At 39.4% G+C, this 24,283-nt stretch overlaps 1 protein-coding gene across 5 annotated transcripts in view; it reads right to left on the bottom strand.

Moving 5' to 3' along the window:
• Positions 1-153: 153 nt before the first annotated feature.
• Positions 154-24,283, bottom strand: part of ACSL4 (acyl-CoA synthetase long chain family member 4) — a 37,401-nt gene continuing 13,271 nt past the window's right edge. Inside the window, exons 2-16 of one of the 5 annotated variants that reach the window (XM_027687071.1) lie at positions 19,119-19,166; positions 16,354-16,590; positions 15,878-16,055; positions 13,928-14,037; positions 13,699-13,837; positions 12,304-12,454; positions 11,041-11,164; positions 10,528-10,599; positions 8,733-8,872; positions 8,111-8,283; positions 7,847-7,921; positions 7,429-7,620; positions 6,793-6,907; positions 5,930-6,087; positions 154-4,108 (exon numbers count right to left, since the gene is read on the bottom strand). In XM_027687071.1, the coding sequence (XP_027542872.1) occupies positions 3,951-4,108; positions 5,930-6,087; positions 6,793-6,907; positions 7,429-7,620; positions 7,847-7,921; positions 8,111-8,283; positions 8,733-8,872; positions 10,528-10,599; positions 11,041-11,164; positions 12,304-12,454; positions 13,699-13,837; positions 13,928-14,037; positions 15,878-16,055; positions 16,354-16,581 (2,013 nt within the window). In that variant the 5' untranslated portion in view covers positions 16,582-16,590; positions 19,119-19,166 and the 3' untranslated portion in view covers positions 154-3,950. Of the gene's footprint in view, positions 4,109-5,929; positions 6,088-6,792; positions 6,908-7,428; positions 7,621-7,846; positions 7,922-8,110; positions 8,284-8,732; positions 8,873-10,527; positions 10,600-11,040; positions 11,165-12,303; positions 12,455-13,698; positions 13,838-13,927; positions 14,038-15,877; positions 16,056-16,353; positions 16,868-19,118; positions 19,167-24,283 lie in introns of all 5 variants that reach the window. The other 4 variants (XM_027687070.1, XM_027687067.1, XM_027687068.1 and 1 more) reach the window with 4 other exon arrangements.

Genomic DNA, 24,283 nt, shown 5'->3' with positions numbered 1-24,283 from the left:
TTCAAAAGGGAAATTATTTATGCTCATGTAAATAGAGCTTAGTCATTGGGCAGGGTCAGAAAAAAAAACAAAACTACCAAAAAAACCCACAAACAGAAAAAACCCAAACCAAACAGAGCCAAGAAACAAAAACCCCAACATGCCAAACCCAAATACATAATGAGAATTTATTTCTTGTTTTGCATGTAATTGCAGAACATCACTAATTTATCATTAGAATACAACGTATTTTTTTTAAACTATAGTTCTGGGATGTGGTAGATCTGGGGGAGGTTGACTGAAAATTAGTGACCCACGTTCTCAGCTTGTGTTCTGTTCCTTTCACAGCCCTGCAGTTCAGCCCTGGTGTAGGTGGCAGGCAGAACTCTGCATCCTGTCATGCTCCAAGTGGGCACTACATGTGCAGTGTGTGGTTAAACATGACCTCGCTTGCTCCTGAGGGAATAACTCATTACTGTCCCTGTTCAGACTTCTTTTCCCCTTGCAAGCCATTTAATGACCCCTGTTACATGCAGCATCACTGCTGGGTTTTGTACAGGGACCAGGACTCTTCTGCCAGCCCCCATCCAAGGGGCTGAGCCAAAGCTGTTTCTTAAAGGCTTTTATTTAACCTTCATTGAGGCTCTGAAGACTTTCAATGGCAGAGCGCTTGGGCAGCTAGTTCAGTATTTAGTAAGGAATTGTTTTAAAGTCCTGTGTCAAATCGTAAATGTGACTTTGTGTAAACTCAGCTGTTCCTCCTCTTTCTGTGGCCATGGCTCTTTGTGCCTTCATTAGGGTAATGTTGCAAGGAGTTGAAGGTTACTCATTTCTTGTCATGTGCCATTCCTCTTCAGGCCAGTTAAACTCAACTATAACCTTCCTTCATAGATGAAGCCTTCTAGTCCCACTGTAAAGGTAGTTATACTCTGTCTTTCTCTGGATACCCCATGTTTTTTGAGGTAGGGGGCCTAATAGAATCTTATATGGGATATGCCCAAACTGGCTTTTGTTTCTCTTTGAATTTGTTTCTCAGACTTAGGAGGATAATTTTAAATTCTGAACCTGCTTTCTGAAGAACTTGCAGCTACTCTGAGCATTCTGGAACCTTCACGTGTAGTACATGAACCTCTCCCTCACACTTCAGTCCCATGTTCTATGTTCTTTCAGCCAAGCACAGCATACAGCAAGTATCACATAATGGTTTTAAAGGAATTTACTATCCCTTCATCTGCATCCCAGTTCCTTATTTTTAATGGCAAGAATTACACATTCTTGCTCGTCCTCTATTTCTTCTTCACAAGCTCTGTCACAAAAAGGATTCAGAATTCATTAAAATGAAGGATAAAGTTCTTTCCAAACTGCAGGTTATTTTATTTGCAAACAACCCCCATCTTTGAAGGCAGCCTGATGTAAACCTTTCCCTTCTCCAGAAATGCTTGAAAAGCTGATGGTGTATCAAATTGCCTTTTGCAGCACAGCCATATTTAGTTCATTCCTTAAAAGCAAAATGAGGCCCCCTGGAGGCTTTGTTTTTAATATCTGTACTCATTGCTGCTGCTTTTGAGGTCCTTCTAAGATAAGCTTGGTTTCAGACAGAATGGGAGGCACAGAACAGTAACTAGAGACAACTTGTGCAATACAGAAAGATCTTCCAGAACACAGACTTGTTGAACCATTGAAGTTGTATTCCACTTTTGAAATGTTTACATTGTGTATGTATATTTTTTAAAATAGCAATCCTCAGTCAACCAAGACACAGAAGATAAAATACATTTCATATAAATACATTCATGGCTTTAAAAAAAAGAAAAAGTCTTATAGCCTGCTGACAGACTCAAGTGCAAGTATCTTTTTCATATGTACTTCACTTTTGTGATGCTGACAGGCTGACTAAAGGCTATTTAATAGTGACCATTTTTTAACACAGAAAAAATTGGTAACCTGGCTCCAGGACTGAGTAATTTGAAAAGTTGCTACTGATATGGGAAGTACTTCCTGTTGTCATAAACTAACTGTATGTGTCTTAAAAAAAAATAATAATTTAATTTTTTTAGAAAAGCTATTTCCTTGTTCCTTTTAGTGACTCTTGTAGTTCCATGCACAATGAGATACAGTCAGCTTTATACACCGTTTTCTTTTTCTCTTTCCCCTCGGGGTTCTTGGAAGATGAGCTGGCAGTGTTCTGGTCTAGGCAGAGAAAGTTATGCATTGGGAAGTTTCAAGTTGGTCCCCAGGAGGAGGGAGGATTTAGCTGAGGAGTGTATAGCCATGATTTATTTTTGCCAAAGTCTATTTTAACTGGAAAAAAAGAAAAATACACATACATGCAATGAAAGAAAAAACTTGCCCTGAAGTTGCAAGCTCGTGTGTTCGAGAAGCGTTGTACAAAATCTTTTACTTTCTGTACAGTGACAATACCAAATAGTTTTTCTTTTTAACCATCATATACACAACACAAATATTATGAATAGAAATCTATATATACTTTCAAGTGAATTTATAATATATAGCAGTTGAGGGCCACAGCTGTACAAAATGTAAGCAACATATATAAAACGACTAAGAAAGTGCAAAGTAGAAGAGTATCAAGAGCCTTCACTTTTTACAGCACTTATGGTTCAAGTGTGAAGAGCTGGCAGGGATGCAGGAGCTCAGTTACAATTCAAAAGAAGACACAGTACAGGATTCGGCACAAAAAATGATGAAGTATTATTAAATTATATCTTCCCACTCTTTCACATCTATGACTTCCAGTTAATAAGAGAACATTTTTGTAATGAATTTCTGTAAAGAGTGATTTGTCCCTTTTTACAAGTTCCATAAAACAAAAATTCCCTGGCCACAAATTACTTTTCTGTAAGTAAAACAACACTAGACAGGGAAACTACAGTTGGTTTCTGGTTGCCTTGTTAAGGTCACCATAGTTAAAAGGTGAACAGAAATACCTTTCCATAAAGCAAAGACAGACATTTAAAGCCTGAGCCTCTAAATTCTGTACAGGTGACCTGTACCATTACTCACGGTCTAGAGGATCAGTGCCTTGAAAACAAAACCACCAACCACCTCTCAATAAAACCCACCAAAACTCCTCTGAGTTTCAAGTCTGTTTAGAGACCACTGCCCTCAGTTTCACTGCTGTTTGCCAGTTGAGATGCAAGTTTTGCATCCTGCACTTGGGCACTGATTTCTCATCAGTACCCCCTGTAGCAGCACAAGTCTTTGTTTTCTTCTACGCTGTGTCCCAGTGGAAAGCTCTGCTTGAATTAAAATACAGCGGCGAGTAAAATCTGTTTGGTGAGTTGGGAGTTGAAACAGGTAATTTAATGCTCTTGAATGAAATTTCATATAACTTGTTTTTAGAAAGCTTTTCAGTTCACCTTTATTTCAGTAAGTGTACTTTATATTCTGTTGTAGGCACTGTAAATAATCAAGATACTGATGTGCAGAAGAACCCATCCATTCTCAAGCAGTGTGTTATTAGTGATCTCTAGCAAGTTCTTGACTAATGTTGGTTTTGTTTTTAAATGGAGAACGGTAGACATTAGATACTCCTCCTTCCTCCTTTGCTAAGCATCATATTATGACAGAAGAATCACCACAATCACATTATTTTTAACTCTTTGAAACATAGATCATACTTCAGCATGAGTTAAACAGAAGTTGCAAGCAGTCTGAATATGCTAGAGAAACAATAATAATAAAATTACCTGGTCATACTGCTTCACATAATGATGTCTGTCTTGAAACTGCAGATTATCACATGAAACTCTATGTAGAGACCAACAGTGTCTAATCTCTAATAATTACGAATTTGGAGTCTAAGATATTCTGTTTCACTCGATAGAGATTACAGAAAGTCATCTATTTGGTGTGGTTTTTGAATGTGTGATATCTACAGTATACACAGACATCCAGAACTGAGGCATGAGAAGAACCATCTGCACAACTGCCTGGCCAACAGAGCTGCTTTATTTGCCTCCATACATTCTCTCGATGTCGTTGAGGTAATGGTTTTTCAGTTCTTTCCTTTTCAGCTTGAAAGCATCTGTTACCAAGCCAGTCTCTGGGGTCCAGGGTTCAGGGCTCAGCCGTACTTTGATGGGTATTTCAAACCTTTCTAATTTCACTGCAGGGACAAGAAGAAAGAAGCATGACTGTGATTACAAAGTCAAATGAAATACTAATTTGTGCTACCTAAAAATTTAAGGTGAGCACCCTGTAGCTTGTATAATACCGTGTCCTACTTGATGAAATAACCTTACAGGAGGGCCACAGGCAGATTTAATCCTGCACCAATGCTGAGTGCTGGTTAGTGTGCAAATATTCTAATAATACACTGTGCTCGTAGCTTGCATTGGATGTGACAGTGCAAAATCTAAAGCTTGACACAAATGCCTGTGTAGCCTGAAGCTCTGAGACTACTGCCACAAGAGGATACACAGGAATCTAGAGTTCTATCTTTGTTACCGGAACGTAGTAATAACTAGGTGAACTCAGACTAGTTAGATGTGCTTCATATTTAAAGTATAATGAAGGACTTCTATGTTTTCCATAGTTGAATGTTTGTTTCCCAAATTCCTCCTTCCTAAGAGTTTATTTAGAGTTCAAAACAAAGGGACTTCTCTGTATTTTTGTTACATTAGCCACTTATTTTCCCTTGAGCTGGAAGCAGTGTCTTTGCACATGCACAGCCTCACTGCAGCCAAAGCTGCTTCTCTCTCTTGCCCAGGCAATGGGCCAGAGAGGGGAGCAAAGGAGGAGGCTCCAGGGAAGGGCAGGAGCAGCAGGAACAGCGCAGGGAGCTGCTGCATGTGCACAGTACTGGATGGAGTTTGCTATCAGCTCCTGTTTGTAGGCCGGGAATGCGATCCCACGGACATGGACCGGCAGCTGAATTTCCAGCACAGCCTCCGGGGGGCAGCAGAGGCGGGACCAAGGAGCGTTTCTGCCTCTTCGGCTGGTACCAATGTACTGCTGCCTCTCACTCAGATAAGTGTCTGCTCATGAGGAAGTTGCTTTATGTTCCACTAAGAATGAGAACGATCTCTTTAAAATAGTTTTGGAAAAAAGTTTCACATAAACTAGTTGTATCTCAATAGTAGATTACTATCCAGAAGGTACAAAGAACATATAAGCAAAGGGTTTGAGTACAAAGCTATAAAGATAGTAATTTGCCTAACTCCTGACAGAAAAACATGGATTAAAATGTTTAAACCCAAACCTAAGACCTACAGATTGATTTATTTTTTTTAAAGGCAGGACTTAATAGTGCCTTTCATTCTTGTTTTCTCATGTTCAAAAGGCAGATTCTCCTCTGTACAGTTCAAGAGGCAGTGCTTAGCCTGTGCTTAAGTCCAGCTTTTACTGCTTCCTTGTATGAGGTGCCAAATGCTTCAGAGACTTTCTTCCCCAGTTGCTAAAGGGGGATGAGACTAAAGGATTTAGTCTCATCTAAAGGATTGATGAGACTTTTGATTATTCAGTACCACAGCAAGAAATAGCAGGCTTTCAAGCCATTACACCCACAAGGGTTGTGGTTGTTCAAAGCTGTAGGAAACAAAGTTGTATGGCAAAAAAGAGCTTTGAAATCTCTTGCTTGTTTCCTTACCAGCAAATGTCCTGTAACTTTTTTTCCAAATTGACAGCTCTTTTGGGCCTTATTTTAACTGTATTAGGCAAACAACTTATCTCTAGAATTTAGCTGAAAAAAACCTTCAGATATTTTTTAAACAATACAAAAAATAAAGTCATTAATAGGACCAAAACGTATGTAAATTCCTGGGATAACAGGCAACAATTTCATGTGGTCTTTGCCTCTGATTAAACTGTTACTCTTTGGCAGACAGAGAGAAGCTGGAAGAAGGAGGAGCAGTTAGTGAGGATAACTCACAGTTTTTGCTGGGTAAGCCCCAGGAGATTGGCCAGCACCACGGGCTGTGTTACTTACTCTTATTTGCCACTTCTTTAATCTCTCGCAGTATTTCCGCTTCCATTGTGGGATTGTTACAAATGTCCACCCAGGTTCCACTGATGCCTTTCTGCTCAGCCAAAGCCATCAGCCTCTTCTGATTGGGAACCACAAAACTGATCACGTAAGACTGGTCACTGCCCAGGGATGGCAAGGGAAGGAAGGAAAACAGATCCAGTCAGGACTTCATTTCAGGGAGTAAATTACCTGATGTTACAGCCACGGATGCCCAGTGCTCTCTGACCTTGAGTTACTCCCCCAGACACAATCCTTCTTGTACAGTGAGTCTTCACAACTCATGGTTTAACAGGAAGCTGGTTTACAGTGTTGGCTTTGATCAGAATCAGGCTTTGTGTATTTTACATATGCACATCTCAGTTTAGCTTCCCAGCTAAACTTGGTGCTCAGCCAGTTCTCTGCAGTTCCCCCTCATGTAGTGTTTTCAACTGAGGGGAGGGAGAGGAGAGACCAGGACCATTTCCAAAACTCACTGGAGAGCTTTGGATTAGGTGCAAAGTGTCCAGATTAACTTTTCACTGGTATTCTGACAGAAGACCAAAACACATCCGAAATATAATTATACCTGTTTAGGGAAGGGATGGGATGGAACTGGAGTGTATTTGGATAGTGAAATGCCAAAAGAAAAACTGCTCATTTCTTCAGCTTTTAGGGAATCTGGGAACCTGTGCTACTTCAGAAATACTCTTTGGAACTTGCATTCTAGTGGAGGGGGTTATTCAATGGAAACCACAGAAAACCAGAGCGTTGCATCAGAGAAGTGGATCAGAGCCTGCATTTCGTGTTCAGTCTGAATGGAGTTTCTGAATTAATACCACTCTTACCTTTTGGCATAAGCACAGATATTGTCAATCAATGGACAGTTCTTCAGTGCTGCCTCTACTTTGCCCAGAGATACATATTCTCCTGCTTGTAGCTTTACCAAGTCTTTCTTACGATCTAGGAGTCAGGGGAAAAGAAAAAGAAAAGTTTGTTTCATTTAAACTTTTGCATTACCACAGGCTCATTTCCAAAGCCACTATATATGGATTTTGTGCAATGCTATGCACAAACATTAATTAAAGCATCTTACTAAAATGTTAAAGCAGCTAATAGCTGCCAGCTTTATAAAAACTTCTGTAAAAAAGTCTATATAGCACTACACTTTTTGTCACACAGCTTGTAAGAAAGTGATGAGGACTCTCCTTTTAAAGACTGGTAATTAATACAAAAGTTAATCTTACATTTATTCTTTAAAGTCCATGTGCTAAATCTAGATGGTGATAATGTCACAGAAAATGGCATCACTTCCATTACTACAGCTGTGAGGACTTTTGGAAATGTGTTTTACGCTGTGACTCTGCGAGCAAATAACCTTAAGTAGGTTAGTCCTGGCAAAGCCAGCAGCATTAATAGCATGCTTATCATTATGTTTAGTCAGTATCTTGTAACATATTAAAGTATCCAAACCTGAGGCCCACCTATGATCTGCAGACACCCATCGGGATGGAATTCCCCGATGTCTCCTGTGCAGAACCATCTCTGACCGTTCTCATCAATGGAAAACTCTTCTGTTGTCTTCTCTTCATTTTTAAAGTATCCCATTGAGACATTAGGTCCACCAATTACAATTTCTCCTCTAGGATTAGGCTTGTCTTTATTAGTATAACCCCCTGAAAACAATGAAGTCCCACATAATTATTTTTAACATATATATTCTGTTGCCAAGAAAATACTTTGAAATGTCAGCTTGAAGTTAAAACACAGTAATTGATCATGTTAAAAAAGATAAAGAACAATTACTTCATATGCTACCTCTAGCTAAGCAGGTAGGCAAAGAAACCAGCTAGGCAGGAGCTAAATTAGTTACTCTGAAATCAACACAATTAATACTCTCACCTTCTTGCCAGTCTCTCAGTTTTATTTCACAGCAAATAAGAGGAGCTCCAACTCTGCCAGTGCTGTAATCAGCAACTTAGGAAGAGAACAACAAAGAACAGAAAGGTTTTTTGTTATTTGAAATATAAATAGGCCATAGCTTCTCTCACGTTGCTTTATTGCAGTTAAGAACTACAGCTATTTGGGCTTTACAAAAATCCCTCAAACCCCCATACATACATATCTACATCTTGAATTATGTATTTCCAGAAGCGTTTTAACTACCTTCTGTAATGGTTCCAGCTCCACAAGTTTCTGTTAGTCCATAGCCTTGACCAACAGGACAGCAAAAACAGATGTTCATGAATCTTTGTGTTTGAGGTGAGAGTGGGGCTCCTCCAGAGAGCATCATACGGACGTTCCCTCCCAGCAGGGCCTTTACTTTTTTAAACAATAGTCTTGAAAGGAGGAAAGAAGCATTAAAAATTATTCACTCAGCTTGCTTTTATAAAAGACAAACCTTCTTCCTTCCTTCCTATCTGGAAACGCCTTAAAAATGAACTTATTCACAGATTTTAGTAGGGACAGGAGGGCGAATCAAAACCCATTATCTCTTGTGTAACACTTGAAGAGGCAGAATTCCTGTAGCTTAACTAAACAAACATTCCAATTTTATTACCAAAAAAAATGCAATCCAATGAAAACTAACTAGTCAGCTGTTGGGAAGATTAGTCATTCCTACCATTAAATATCCGTTTCCAGTAAGAACTTGGATTACTTCAGTTAGTGATTAGATGGTATCTGCACGTTGGATGAGAACTGTCTGATAGCTCAGATGATCATTCTTTTAAACTGTCTTAACAGATGCCAAGGCAAAAGGTACACTTGGATTGTGAATAATACTTACATGTTACACAGAGGTGCATCGTATCCCCTCTTGATCTGTTCCAATTTGTAGTCATAGCCTATCTTGAACAGAGTTCTCTGGATATAGTTCATCTCTTGAACTTTACTCATGACATTTTTATAAATTCTGTCCATTATTTCCTACAAAGTGTTAAAAAAAGCAAGGAAAATTACCACAAGGAGTAGTAGACTAGCATGTGTAAATTAAAGTCCATGTCATGCTATAAATAAGCCCTCATATTATTCTTCCTTTGCAGTGGATAATAAGAGTGAAAAATATTTGCACCATTGGTTAGGCAGTGCTTAAGAGGAATGTGTGATCAATCAGTCAATTTGTAGACCACCACAGCTCAGTGCTATTTACACCTTAACCTGCACTTAAACTGTGACAAACTGGCTTAGAAAATTCTGAATTCAAGTTTAGGTAAATCTCTTTGCTAAAGGTTGGTATATTCTGTGCTGAGGAGTCCTGATGCTGTACTTTATCCACAGCAACTGGCAAGTGCAAGGGAATGAACCAAGAGATTTCATTTCACCATTTCCTTTTCCAAGATTGTCTTTCAACTTTCAAAGCAATGTGGTTGCAGTAATTTGAGTTATCTGACAAAAAACCACCACAATTTTGTCACAGAGGAGAGATTAATTTCCATTAAAATAATAACCTTATGATCGCTAAAATACACAGAACCTAAAATAGTGTTCAGACCGATGAAGTATTTAGTAGAAGTTTAAAGACTGGTTCCTTCAAGTTTGTTTTGGAGCACAATGCTTTGAAGTATTTACGTGCTTTCTCCCCATGAAATAAATTTAAATGGATATTTTCCAGCAGGCTGGGGTTCTCAGACATATTAATTATCACTCTGTTAATTATTAAGAAAGAGACCAAGCTGCTATATATGCTTAGCATTTTATAAAACAAAAGAATGCAAGTAATTGATTTTAAAACTCTTGGCTATTCTAAGATGCAGAGCAACTAAATCCAACCCAAACTCTCTATTCTTAAATGAGATTAAATCCTCCTACTCACTCACCACCACCATGTGGCAACAGCTGGTGCTACCAGTCTCACGAGCCACAGATGTGATAAGATCACAAAAGCAGCACATGTGATTCCAGGACACATGAGGAAGGTTTTTCCATTAGAAAGACACAAACATTTGTGGATTTTTTTGGATAGCACCATAACCTTGTGGAATGCAAGAGCCTGGTCACTCAAAGAGCAGCATGAGCTACAGAAGCAACAGGAGTTACAGTCTCCTGATCATTTTTGCTTCTAAGAGATTAAGCCTGTCCTGCTTACCCTGAGAAAGCAAGAGAGACTCGGCCTCAGTGTTACCTTGAAGACAAGCAGCTGAGACTGAGCACCCCAAAAACTATGGCAGCACAGCCCGAGTCTGTGACAGCCAACTGCCCATGTCTTTAAAGTGTCCATATTGGCCAAAGGCACTCTCTTTATCCCTGTGGAAAAAGGAGTTCCAGACTGTGACTGTCAAAGGCTTTCTGTGTTTCATCAGTAGTCCAGTAAAACACCACTTGCAACTTCTGAAGCACATTTACAGGTTTGGATCAAAAAGGGTCTTGGCTTTAGTACAGACTCTTTAGTAGAGATCTGAGATCTGCATCATCAGTACTTGGTTCAACCAAAGACAACTGGAATGTCTATATTCTGCTCTTTCCTATTAGTGACAGTTACTTCCATGTGAAGAGAAAAACATGTTAGTAAATAGACTTTTCTAGCATGAAAAAGATAGAAAACATAATTTTTTTGCTAAACATATCTGCTTCTGCATACTTACAGGCACAGCTGCCATCAGTGTAGGCTTAAGTACAGTGCAGTCTCCTTTGCTTCCCTTCTTAATTTTACTTGACTGTAATAAAAAAAAATGTCAATTTATGAAGCAGAAAACCAAACAGCTCTTTAAAACTGAGGGACTAAAAAAAGAGGGAGATATATTATGAGGTAATCTGTATAAATCTCTTCCCCTGTTCCTGCATAATTTTTCCCCCCATTGTGATGGAAAGAGTAACAATTAATAACTACTTCAACCAAAATACTAGATGTTTTACAAGTTCACTTTGTTTATCTTTCTCTTACTCCCTCTAGTAGTTGCTTTCTCCTCCATCTTCCTCTGGGACTTTGTTTTGCCTGATGCAAATTTCCATGCCAGCAAAACATACAGACACATCTTTTATGGTTTAATTTGCTCTTATTTATCTTAACTGTTAAATGGAAAAAGGCAAAGGGCTGAATAGAGGATCTGCAATAACTGGATAAAGAACTGATGAAGTGAGACCCTGGCACCCCTCACCTGATCCGAGAGAGTGAGTGGAGAGGAATATCCGATCCTGCAGCCGTACGTGATGCAGGAAACTTCTGCTGTCAGTTCTAACACGTGGGCCAGAGGCAAGTAACCAATGTAAGTGTCCTTGGGGCTAGGAAAGGAAAGGGTTACCTAATTAACCATGAGGCACAAATGGACTGAAAATACTGTTTAACATTTGTATTGTGTGCTTAGTTATTGCTTTTTGCAAGACCTGGATCACAAGTGAGGCTTATTCTTCTGCACACGAGAAGGATGTGATTTTAACCACAGTATGTAAACAAAAGGGGGAGATATGACCTTACTGAAATCAGTATGAATTACAGGATTTGCCTTGTTTTCTAGGAAACATAAAGGTTCCTTAGTGCTTCACTGTTATTTCCTCTCCTTTTGGGAGACCATTCCAGTTACGAAATTAAGGATGAAATCTCTATATTTTAAAATAATCACCAATGATTTACAAAACCCTGTCAGTCATCTTCTTCTAAGATACATTTCTAGGAAGAGGGCTTATCACTGAAGTACTGAGGCTTATTTGAGGAAGTAACTGCTCAGAGACTTCTCAGCAAGACACTTCTAGCTGTCACTGAACTGAAGCTTCCAGCACCCAGTGAGAACTGGGTCTGTATCCTCTCACAAAAGGAGTTTAGCAACATAGCTCATTTCAGCTACTGAACCCTTTGTGAATGCACAGACAAGTACACCCACTGTCATGAAAAATTTCCTCAAAACATTAATGTGAGGGAACTTGCAGTTGGTTTTACCACCATCAACACAATTTATTACTCTTCTGCTCCTTCAGTGCACTGCACTTGAGCAGATTCTGCAGCATGTGCATGAGCCACCCAGCAGTGGTGTCTGTAGGTCAGTGGAAGTGGTAGGCTCTGACATACTTCCTACATCCATTCAAGCTGCCTGGAAATGTCTAAAAAAATTTCCCAAGTTGCACTAGATGAGGAATCTCCTTATCCAGTGGCATCCTGTGATGCTCAAAAGTGCAAAAATCCATCACTGTCTAAGAGTAATAAAAAACAGTAGCAAGAGCATGTGAGAATGGAGCCAGAAAGGGCATACTTTTCAAACAGGGAAAGTTCACAAACACAAGACATATTTCTTATAAATTAGAGTAGTGGACTCACAATAAAATGAACAAACTTGATAACACACAATGCCAGCAGCAGCCTCTCTCTAAATTTGCATACTTTTGGAGGTTCTGCTTTACCTCTCCATACACAACTAAGTGTTTCTTACCCCAGTCCAGGTATCCTCTCACACTGTCCTGTCATTCCAGCTATTAAGTTTTTATGCTGCATCATCACTCCTTTGGGTCTCCCAGTAGAGCCACTGGTGTACATTACTAAAGCCAAGTCTGCAGGAACAGGTCTGCTTGGCAGAATGCTTGCTAAAAAACACAGGAGAAAAACTGTTATTAATTCTTATCTACTTTCTGAATTATTCCTGTAATTAATCAATCAATGTGAAAATGTCTGTAGTCAGTGTGAAACAGGTGCTCCACCCAAGGCAAGCACCCTGTGCTGCTGCAGGGGCAGTGGGGGAGGCAGAAGTGCTGGAGAGAACAGTGGTCTGTTTTTAAGAGTAAGAGAGGAAAGGCTGATTTTAAAAGGATTATGAAAATTTGGGCATCTACACAATCTGGGTGATACTTTTGTCATTATGGCTTATAGCTGATTGAAAGTTTCATGGAAGAAGCCTTTTGAAGACCACCTAAATCTGTCAAGGGCAGCAAAAGAGATAAATACAGTCTTGGAGAGAAACAGGTTAGTGGAAGGCAGTAAGCTCAGAACACTTTTGATTTTTGTTTTAATCCCTTGACGTTCATTCTTAGGATGAAAATCATTAGCTTTCATGGCTTTCACAATGTCTGGAGGGAAGCAGGTCTTTTAGGGACAAAACTCAACAAAACACTCCTCAGGGTCACTGCTGGTCTCTATCAGCACCTCAGGCTGATCAGAGATAAGCAGCTGCGAGGAGTCTGTGCTTCCCAAAGCTCCTTTGCCAGTTTATCTCTTCCTTTATTCAAGAGAGAGGAGATGAGGCTAAGTACAGACTGCTGATGTAAGGAAAACAGATCATCAGGATTGGGTTTTCCTTCCTTATATTTACAGTCGCTCCTGGCTGCCCAATGGAGCAAGGAATGTAATGGTTATTCCTCTAGCCCAAGGTGCTTTTTAGCTACAGCTTGGTTAAGAAAATGGGCATTTCCAAGCCAATAAAAAAACCCAACAAAATCAACCAACCCAAAAGTCCTTCGAGTGCTTTCTCCTCTTTTCTTAGGAAAGTAGTGAAAATAAGATGAATAAAAGGTAAGGGTAGCAAAAAAATGCAACACTGCACTGGATTCCATTTCATTTCCTAAAACAAAGGTGGAGTCTTAAATTATTCTGATTATGGATTAGAAGTTAAAAATGAAGTTTTATCCTGACATATCTGACACTTAAACAAAAGAGATCTAGCAAATTTTTTGTTTATTTAAGGGGAGCCAGGGGATGAATTGACCATCTGCCACTGCCTTTTGTTGGACACCTGCACAGATGGGGGGTTTTCTGCTATACATCCCTCTTACCCCAGGTCTGATTTCACTGCTAACACTGTTCTGATTAGTCCTCTCTGAAGTGATTCACTTACAGTTTTCTGGTTTGGCTCCCAGCTCTTCCACTGTCTGCATACTATGGATCTCCACATTTTCAGGGTATTCTGATTTATTGATAGTCTTCTTGTCCACATAAATGATGTGTTTCAGACAGGAGACTTGTGGCAGTGCAGTCTATAGAAGAGAAATGACATTTTTAGCACTGTCTGCTCTGTAAAATTATTACAGGGTTGCTTATATCAGGTGAAGCTGGTACCAAATTACCTTAAGTTTGCTCTCAAGAAGTTCCACACTCGTGACCAGATATGATGCTCCACACTCGTTGAGACCGTAGGTCACTGCCTCTTCACCCAGGGTGGCATACAGAGTGACAACTGTCCCAGGAGGGCAGAGGATAGGAGAGAGAGGTTAAAGTAATACTAAATGCAAGAGCTCTTGCTTTAGCTCCCTGGGAAGCACTGCAGGAGGGCAGGGTTATTATTAACTCAACTGGGAATTTTCTAATTTGGAAATAAAACAGCTTTTAATTTTCCCATGTCAGAAATTGTACGGCACAAGAGACCTCTGGAACAAGGAGGACAGTTGTACAGGAAGCATTTCTTTACTAAGAGGGTGGTCAGACACTGGAACAGGCTTCCTAGAGAGGGGGTTGATGCTCCAAGCCTGTCACTGTTTCAGAGGCCTTTGAGCAATGCTCTTAATAACATGTTGTAACTTTTAGTCAGCCCTGAAGGGGTAAGGCAGTTGGAAGGAACCTACAATGATCATCCACTCCTTCTGAAATTATTCTACTCCTATAGTGGAAAAAAAAATCATCAGAAAAAAGAGATGCACCAAACCCCCAAAATAATGCACAAAACAATCCCACAAAGGAACTGAGAGCAGGAGTTCTGCCCCTGAGCTCTCTGCAACCAGAAGCCAGGAACAGGCAACACTCCAAACCTGGCAGGGCACCGGTCACGGCTTAGGGCTGTACTCACCTACAGGCAGCTCTTTCCACACTGTCAGCTACTTTCCTTGCTCCCATGAAATTATTGATGGGGGCAAGGCAGAGAATCAGACTAAGGAATCAGACTCTTTTTCACACTGCTAGACCGTTTTTAACCCCAGCTGGCTACAGTGATGCCCTTAAGAGCCTCACTGGCACCAAGAAGTTCACCTCTTCCCTTCTCTCTACTGAAAAAACCCTTCCTTTAGTATCATCTGCTATCTCAAACTGTAACCTCCAAAGACCCTTAAAGGAATTTAATATTCCTGTGAAATAGGGTTCATGCAGAAAAGGCAAAAAGAGATGTATCATATTCTTAATGCTTTTCAAAGCACAAGGATCCAGACTGAATTAACCATCTTCTCCTACTTCAAGAGCAAAGTCATCTCTTTCAATGACAGGGGGGTTGGACTAAATGATCTTCAGAGGTCCCTTCCAACCCTAAAAATTCTGTGATTACTGCCCCTGAACAGCCTCTCTGCCTCACCCTATGGGATGAGCTGCTCCTCACACAGGCAGCTACTACTGGTACTGGAAAAAAAGACAGCCCAGTGCAAGCAGAAACACAAGGCAGGCAAAAAAATAAGCTGTGGGTCACAGTGTGGTGTGTGCAGACTGGGGGTGAGTGCAAGGTAACCTTTGCACCTCACCAACAAGTCTGTATGAATTAAGTCCAATTAGAGATCTGTGACAGCTTAAATAAATTAAAAAAAAGAAAAAAGAAACAATAAACCCCAAACGTAATTGTAATGAACTTGAGCAGCTTACAAATGTCACCAAAACATCCACATTCTATCATATGATTTTGTTTACCATCGTTCTCTCTTCTAATAACCATTTCATGTTTTGGATGTGTAAGTCAGGATACAGTGAAGAAATACTATAAAAACATCCCACATTTTGGGGGGAGAAATGCAACTACTGACATCTTCAGAGTATTTAAAAAAAACCTCTGAATAGTAACTGTGCTGTTCTGTCATTCTAACATCTAGAACATTGCTACAATAAGATCATAAAAAACAGTCTCATAAGTATGAGCAAATTAATTTCAGGGATCTCCACAACACATAGAACAGACTGAAACTTGTAAGAACCAGACCATCAGCAGAGGAAGTTTATGAAATTCTTACACCTTCAAGATTGGCAGAGTCAAAATACTTTAAAGCAAAACCAGTGCTGAGAAATGGTTCTAAAATACATCAGAAGTAAGCAAGTTGAGCACTCACGAGGGAAGTTGTACTTGAAGCAGGTCAGAGCTACAATCATCCATTCTGCTCGGGTCTCACAGAATATGACAACAGTACTCTTGGGGGTCAGTCCCAGGGCTGTCAGTCCACTCCCCAGGCGAGTCATTTTCTCATTTACTTCTTCATAGGATAACCATCTGTAAGTTCCTAAAATTAACTGGTGAGGAAAAACAATGAATTTTGATGACAAGAAGCTGCTGGTACAGCTCTACCAGCTTATGTGAGTTGGTGGATAACAGCATAAGCACACACTGCCATTCGTTAAAGTTGCTTTCATTTTTCTTGAAGTAGAATGAATAGTGCATCCTGTATTCTGTTATTCTTTAGCCACCATCAAATGGATGGTTTATAAGATGATGACTGAAGAAGAGCTCTAAAGAGTTATGCATTATTGAGGCAAGATGCAAAGCAGCTCAAAAGCAAATCAGAATTAAGTACAAAACTGTAAGTTTTACCTTTTTGAACACTTTTCCGTTTGGTTGCATTTCATTTTCTTCACTCAGTATTTCTCTGGTTCCAAGACAGTCCTTCTTTCCAAACTTTGCAAGAGCATGGTCAAACAGCTTGTCCAAGGTGTCTGCTCCAGGAATGTTGATGTTTGCCAGTGAGTCCAGATGGGTGACAGAGCGGTAGGGGCTCCCAGGTTTGTCCGAGATGGGTTTAGCTTTTAACCGTTTTGCCATAGCCTTTTTCTTCTTAGCATTGGTAAGAAAATACCACGGAATGAATACCAGCATACTGTACAAGGAGATCAACAAGTACACAGGCAGCAAGAGAATGGTACACACTTCTAGCCTAAGTTTCATTGTGGCTATTTAAAAAAGACACTTTCTTATGAAGTTCTGAAGCAGGCAAGAGCAAAGCAGCAGCACAGTGGGGTGTGGGGAGAAGCAACAGCACGTGAAGGTTAGGTCTGATTCACAGCAGCTGCTAAAATTTTAGTAACCTTTGAGAGCCAACAGTGGACGCCTGCGGGTGAAGACCAGTGCCAAGCAGAGAGCAGGAAAAAAAAAAGAAAAAATAATTAAATTAGTAATATTAGTAATATTACAGTCAGTTCATTAGTTTTAGTCCTTCTACGAGTTCACTTCAAAAGCATCAAGACAAAGGAGACTGAAGTAACAGATTTAAGAGGCCTGTATGGTGCACAATAGAGCACTGTACTGCTCTGGGGATGAAAGAGGGTCAATCTTTTCCATACTTGCTTCTTGCATCCACAAATCTTTATTTTTCACAGACTTTTCCCCACTGTCTCTGAATAGTTCAAGGCTGTTGAGATAATTCTGTCCTTCACATCAAAATACTGTGTTTAAGCTGTGTGAGTAATGCCCCAATTGTGTAATTATGGGAAAGGTCAATGCTTGTTTTCCCCTAAATATTTGTACTACAGAGAAAAGACACAGTAGATTGCTTTACTGCTTTTCAAAATATTATATCAACATATTCATATATTACAATGTATCTTGATAGAGTCCTCAAAAGTCTACATGTTGTAATCTAAAAACTACATAATATTCCAAAACTGCTTTGTTAACTGTGTTCCTGATCTCTTACTTTTCAATGTCAGACTCTTGGAAAAGGATTACACAGATTTGCTTTTCCAACTTCAAAAACTGCTTCAATACATGCATTTCAAACTCCAGGTATGGAAAATGGAATCAGATTTGACCAATTTAAGTAAATTTAAAAAAAAAAGCACAATTTGGCAAGATTTTGTCTGCATGTCAGAAATCTTTCCTCATTATAGAGAACTGGGTCTGAATAAAGACTGAGGGAAGTGACAGGAAAAAAAAAGCATGACAGCAAATCACAGCTGTGGCCAGAGCACTGGCCTGTAACTGGCCTGCACTGGCATGTGAGAGATACAGGTTACTGTCTTCATCTGTCTGGCACACAAACGTGGCCTGCAACTCATCACCCACACTGCCACAGTGGGGAAATAAAAGGAGAGGGGCACTGACCAAAGGGCAGCACCTCAGACACGCAGGAGAGCCAGTAACACTGACACTTATCCCAACCCCAGGCTGTCATGGACACAATCTGATAAACAGAATGGATGAGAATAGGGAAACTCTCAGGGCTCCATCAAGAATTAAAAGAATGTGGGCACACCTCAAAATACACCTTTATTAATATATTTGCCACCCTCAGGTGATGAGGGAGGCTACAGTTAACATTTCAGGTTAAACAAGACAACTGCTACTGATAGTGTTAACAGAAATCTGTTAATAGGCTGTTGGGGTTTTTAATAGGAATCCCAACATATGTGTTGTAGCCAATATCAACAGCGTTTAATGTAATGTAAGATTAAGAGATCTGCAGATACTTAACATGACCACCACATTAATTTCTTTAATTACATCTACAGAATAACATTACTATTGAATGATAATATAATAAACTAAGCTAAGCTAAACTAAGCTCAGACTTGTTTAGAAAAATGTATTCTGCACATTTCTTTTTATAAAAAAAGATGAATGCCACATTCTTTTCAAAACATACATGCTTGTTCATGACTAACTTCATCATCATCAACCTCAGCAGAAGAGAGATCATTTTACTCCCCTAAGCTCCAGTTCTCTAAAATGAAGGTTTATTGGTTTATATTACAAATCATTTCAGTTAATTCAGTGCTCCAAACACAGCACTTGAGCTTGTACTGCAAACAGAATCCAGCCATGGCACTGAGACACAGTAAGGAAATGTCAGTGCATGCCCAGGGTTAGACATAACACTAAAAAATAAACCCCATGGAGAACTCTAACTGCTCCTCACCTTCCAACAAAAAGCATATGACCAGGCACAGTGACTTGGATAAAAAGCAGAGTTGTCTGACTATTGCAAACTATTTAACATAGTGAGACAATACCACAGTTTTTCTTTAGGCTCAGTAGGAGCTTGGTCAGAAGTTGTCCTACTGGTGAAAAACTGCTAATAATCCAGAACTGGTTAATTCAGGAAGGTTGTGTTTCTTTCATTTTGGAATTTCAAGTTAACTAGAAATACTTTTGGAAGTGTTTATAAAACTAGAAAATTTAGCTAATTCATACATATTTGTAATCATTTGAAAGAGTCATGTTTCTATCCTGACAAAACTCAGCTGTAATTCTTAACAGACATCAGCTGGAAAAACTTAGTGAGTCCCAAAAAGACAAACTTGGCTTTTTCCCTTGAACCCATGTAAAAGCTGACACACACACACACACAGAGGAGTACTTACAAGGGATCTGACTGTGCTGACTGAGGTTTTTTCAGTGTCAATTAAATCTATATTAAAAAAGGAAAAAAAGAACATGTTAGAGGTTGGGAATTTTTTTGCCTTGCAGAAAGGAGGAATCTTTAGAATTTCCAAACACAACTCATACAAGAAGGGAGCAACTGCATTATTGGAAAAGATTAGGCTTCCAAACCACATTGTACAGATAGAGACCAAGCTAGCCAAAAAGTAGTTGAATTTTTATGGGACACTACCCCTTCCCCCTCCACCCCCAAGTTTAAACATGTTATGAATAAAGTTATGAACAGCAGCTTAATATAATTTAATTGGAAAAAAAAAAAAGACAAGAAAGAGACTTTTATATTCCATATGGTCCATTATTCTGTCTCAAGGCAGAAACAACAAGACCTTTCTCATCCTTGATAAATGAGTATCAGTAGAAACATGAACTCAGGACTCCCCACAGCACACACTGCCCAAGGGAGGCATGAGGAACATGAAGTAGATTTTGGGTGTTGAGGTAAGAGAAGAGTTTCCAGAACAAAAGCATGGTTATATGGGCAGCGAGGCCTCACTGGTCCCATGACCAGTGAATAAAAGATGGCTGTGTGTGACTGCAGAGATAAGGCTCCAAAAAGTCACAGCATAATCATTCTCTTTGACTACTGGGGGCTTACATACAGAAAGCTTTAACTGATATTTAACCTGGTTATGTTTTAATAGCTTTCCCCATAAAGCTAAGATTTCAATCAATTTTACAGACTGCAGCTGAGTTAAATGTCCCTTGCAAAATTCTCCTACAAACATTTTCTCTTGAAATGTGAAATAAAAGAGAGGTGCTAGAATGTTTTTAGTGTTACTGGCACTTGCATGTGGCTGTATAAAATTTTGATCCATTACAGGACCATCCCAAACTCGTGCTAAATAAATATTCATCATATTTTAAATATAATGCATAACAGCCTGACATACTCAACTTGCAAAAGTACCAATTCTATTTGGTTAGAAGCCAAACTTAGCTATTCAAATTACCCCTTATGCCTTCAATATCCCATTTAAGTTTAATTAGACTTTAGGAGAAAAGATGAGATGCAATGTTCACATCAATGCACCATCAAGGATACCTTCAAGGCAACACAACTACATATTACTAAAATACAGCAGTTATGTTCTCAGTAAACTTTCTCATTCTTTACAAATAAAAGACAATTTAGCACTCGTGACAAATTTCAGAGTATCAAAATAGAACTACTATTTAATACTAGAATATTTAGAATATGTGATATTTTCTACTGACTTACAAAGATCATTATTTCTCTTAACTGTTGGACATAACTAGCCTATTGAGGTCCTTATCTAGCTATTTTGGAAACAGCAGCTTCCAGGTTCTCCATGCAGGAAATCCATGTTTCCAGCAAGAGCGATCCGTGTGCGTCAGGCGTGACTGCAAGGAAAAACCAAACCTAACACGAGGAGATGCAGTTTCTCTTCCAGATAGCTGGGTTTTCAGCATCTCCAAAGGATTTCCCTCAGGTGAAAAAGCTTCTAGCAATTTTGAACTGGTCTAGAGTTCATTTAACACTTGCAGTGATGTGTTGCAGTGTTCATACTGCAAACCTCACTGGTGAGGTAATGTTTTCCTTATGGCTGTTACATGCTGGGTGTTTACAAGACTTCGGTAGTCCAAGCTTACTCCTGACTGCCACTGTGCTTTATGGACTGCCAGAGATGGAAGAGATGTTCTCAGTATAATCTGACTTTGATATCCTCAGTTAAAAGCTCCAGAGACAGAAAATATGCAACACTCTATTCCTGTCCTGTAGCCAGGGCCACAGAACAAATGAAATCAAAGCACAGGTTCTAGGACACAAGAGACACTCCTCTCTTCCTAATTTAACTGATATCTTAAAAACAACTGGCATTTTTTTTTGTTTTAATATAGAAAACAGCTTTTAAATAGTCACACTTATGGGATTAAGTAAGAGCAGAAGTGTGCATGGGAACAGGGAGATGGTTTATGCCTCTGAAAGGAGGAAATGCCCTAATCTTCTCTGCATTTGACTACTCAAACAGAAGAGAATCAACTTAGCATTTGCACACACTACTAGAATTTCTAAGTGTAACTCAAAACCTAAAGAAGTACCTGTGGCTAGAAATTTTATCCTATGCAGTTTAATAAGGCAGCAAATTATTATCTTCACTAGGAAAGGCTTTAGTTAGCCCAAGCCTAAAACACTGTAAAGGTTAAATATTGAAAGTATATGAACAACAGTGTTTATTGTCCTTCCTCTGGTGTTAAAAAGCTTGCCAGGGATCCAATTTACTATGTAACAGCATGATTAGAAGAAAAAACAACTTCTTTTTCTGCCTACTTCCAACACTGTGTTAGGAAAGTCATCTAGTAACAAAGATGACATTAGACAGGAAAAGGGCAGTGTTCTAGTTTGTGAAGAAAACTGGAATCTGCAAAGCAGGTTGTTTTCAGTTTAAAAACAACACCGGAGGAAGTCTGGTTCCTTTGCAACTGAGCCCTTGCCAACTTCAAATGGAGACGCAATTCTGGCTTTAGCATAAATACTCAGGGTTGACTCCATTCACAAAGTTCTGAAATCTTCCAAAACAATCCCATACAAATAAGTAACAACTGTTTCTGGAACTTCTCTAGCATTTGGGCAGATCTAAACATTTTGGAAACCACAGCAAGCATTCAGAATTCGTAAGTGGAAAAGTGGTTTTACACAGTAAAAAAAAATTCGAGTTGACCTGAACAAGTACATGAGTTATTAGTTAGTCAGTTTTTGGAAGGGAACTCCATCAGTATCTAGTCATCCTGAACTTGTTCCAGTACTAGGACTGAAACAGGCTGGGGTTTCAAAAAGAAATTACAGAAAGACTGAGAAATACCGCATTGCCAGGAAGATGCAGCACATTTAAGCACAATAAACAAACGAGTGCATATTGTGAGACTCTCTACAAGTTTGATTTTTCAGATTTATACCTGGCACACACAAGAATGATAGAACATTTCTACGGCTTAGAAGACTGTGATTAAATAGCAATAAGATAAGTATCTTGTGGCTAATGACAATGCAATTCAGGTTAGAAAGACTGAAAGAAAAAAAACTAAAGGAAATGATTCAGTTTTTACATCACGTCGGTGTTTTTATGAAAACAAACTCCACCAATATTAGTGCAAGTTAGTCATGGTAGAAAAAAGGTTCATGAGTCCAATTTTTCTTACTTTCTCACAAGCAGATTTCTACGTATTTTCCTCTTGCACATTTGGTACTTCACAAAGGGCAGTGAAAACTCCAGAGATAACCTAACCAAGTTTCAGAAGTACTTCTGTGCTCTGGCACTACAATAGTAGCTCAAAGCCTGAGAGTTGAGAGCTCTCACTGTGCTTGTACAGTGTAAATACCGGTACCAATGGCCCAAAAACAGGGAGAGGGGAAGCTCAGTTATAGTGGATTCTGATGAAAGTCGATGCTCCCTGTTTAAATATATACATTCTATTTGAAATAGCAAAACCACAAGTATATTAGGAAATTATGTTTTTCTTACTACTGTTTAAAAAGTAGTTAATACAATGTTTTACTTAGCTACTAAGAAAGATCAAATTTATTTTCGGATTCAAGAAAAATATTATTGTTGTCCCTTATATTAACTGCTTCCATTTGCTGCCTCAGAACATATGCACTTCATGTCAATCAGAAAAAAAAATAAATTCATTTGTAAGTGTCAAACATCTATTGCTGCAGTAAGTACTGTAATGGGAGCCAGCCCAGCCACACTGACCCAGTATTTCTCAATTATCCAACAGCCCAGTGTGAAACTCTCTCCTAATTTGTAACACGAGGGCAAGCAAGTATTGGGTGAAAGGGTAAGACCTGTTTTGCATGCCCCAAAGGCAGAAAAGGCTAAAGGCCAAGGCAAGATTCCACAACTGAAAACCATCCATTGAGACTACCTGAACTGGGAAAGTCCTTCCTGTAGACTCACCTGGTAGTTTTGCCTCATTAAATTCTGTCTGTAAGTCCCTGAGCTCCCTCCCTGTGGCACTACCTCGCACAGGCCAGGCCCGACTGCGCCGGCTGTGCTGTGCTCTGGGCACGGCCCTGGGCACACGGGGAGCCAAGTCATAGAACCACAGAACTGTGGAATGATCAGGGGTTGGAACGGCCTTTAAAGATCATCCAGTCCCACCCCCCTGCCATGGGCAGAGACATCTACTAGACCACGTTGCTCAAGGCCTTATCCAGCCTGGCCTTGAACACTGCCAGGGTTGGGGCTTCCACAACTTCTCTGATTGAAGATGTGTATTACAGGCCAAGAAAAAGACATTTTTTTATTCAAGCATTTACTTGAACCTGGGTTTCTTCCCAGAAGCTGTTTCATTAACAGAACAGTTAAGAACTCAGTTTTCCTCTGCATTTTCAGGGCACAATTAAATTAAATAACTGATGTACAGTGTTTTACAGTCTTCAAAGCCAGACGTAATATTCCTGTTTCTGGAATATTACTGGATATGTGATGAGGGGTACTGCAGATACAAGTTACATTCATACTTTCTAACTAATTGCTTCAAATTGCCAGGTGCTTCCCTGAGCCTGTTGGCAATCCTTTTTATCTGTTTTCAGACAGTGTCAGCCTTAGGAACATCTGCATTGACAACAGATTGTTTAAGAATTAGGGTGCTCATCTCCCCTCTAACACTTATAATAATCATTTCGACAACAGCCTTCAACAACATAAGGAAATTAGGACATCAGGTGTTTTTTGTTTTGCAAATGAAGATGAAGTAAATAATCTCCCTGGGTAAAAGTTTTTAAAAATTTATCCAGAGACAATATATTTATACTTATGCCAGGTGGATACAGCTGCTTCACTGATTCCTTGAGTTCATGCATTCAAGTTCAGACTCTGATCAAGTCATAGTATTAATAGTATTTTACTCAACGAGCCAAAAGACTCATTAATGACATTACCCAAGGTGCACAGATTAAATATTAACACTTATTCCTGGTCCTGAATCTGGAATGTTACCAAACATCTGTGCAGCACAACGTAGGAGGAATTCTATGTACCCTCGTGATGACGCATTAGCAAGACTTAAAATTAAAATGGCATTTTCCAAGATAAAACAAAATAGTAACAGGAATCTCTTA

The sequence above is a fragment of the Neopelma chrysocephalum genome, unplaced genomic scaffold (genome assembly GCF_003984885.1).
Source record: "Neopelma chrysocephalum unplaced genomic scaffold, ASM398488v2 Primary Assembly neopelma1_73, whole genome shotgun sequence".
Classification (NCBI taxonomy): Eukaryota; Metazoa; Chordata; class Aves; order Passeriformes; family Pipridae; genus Neopelma; species Neopelma chrysocephalum.
Note: the sequence above shows the minus strand (reverse complement) of the source record. Positions and strands in the feature narration are given on the sequence as shown.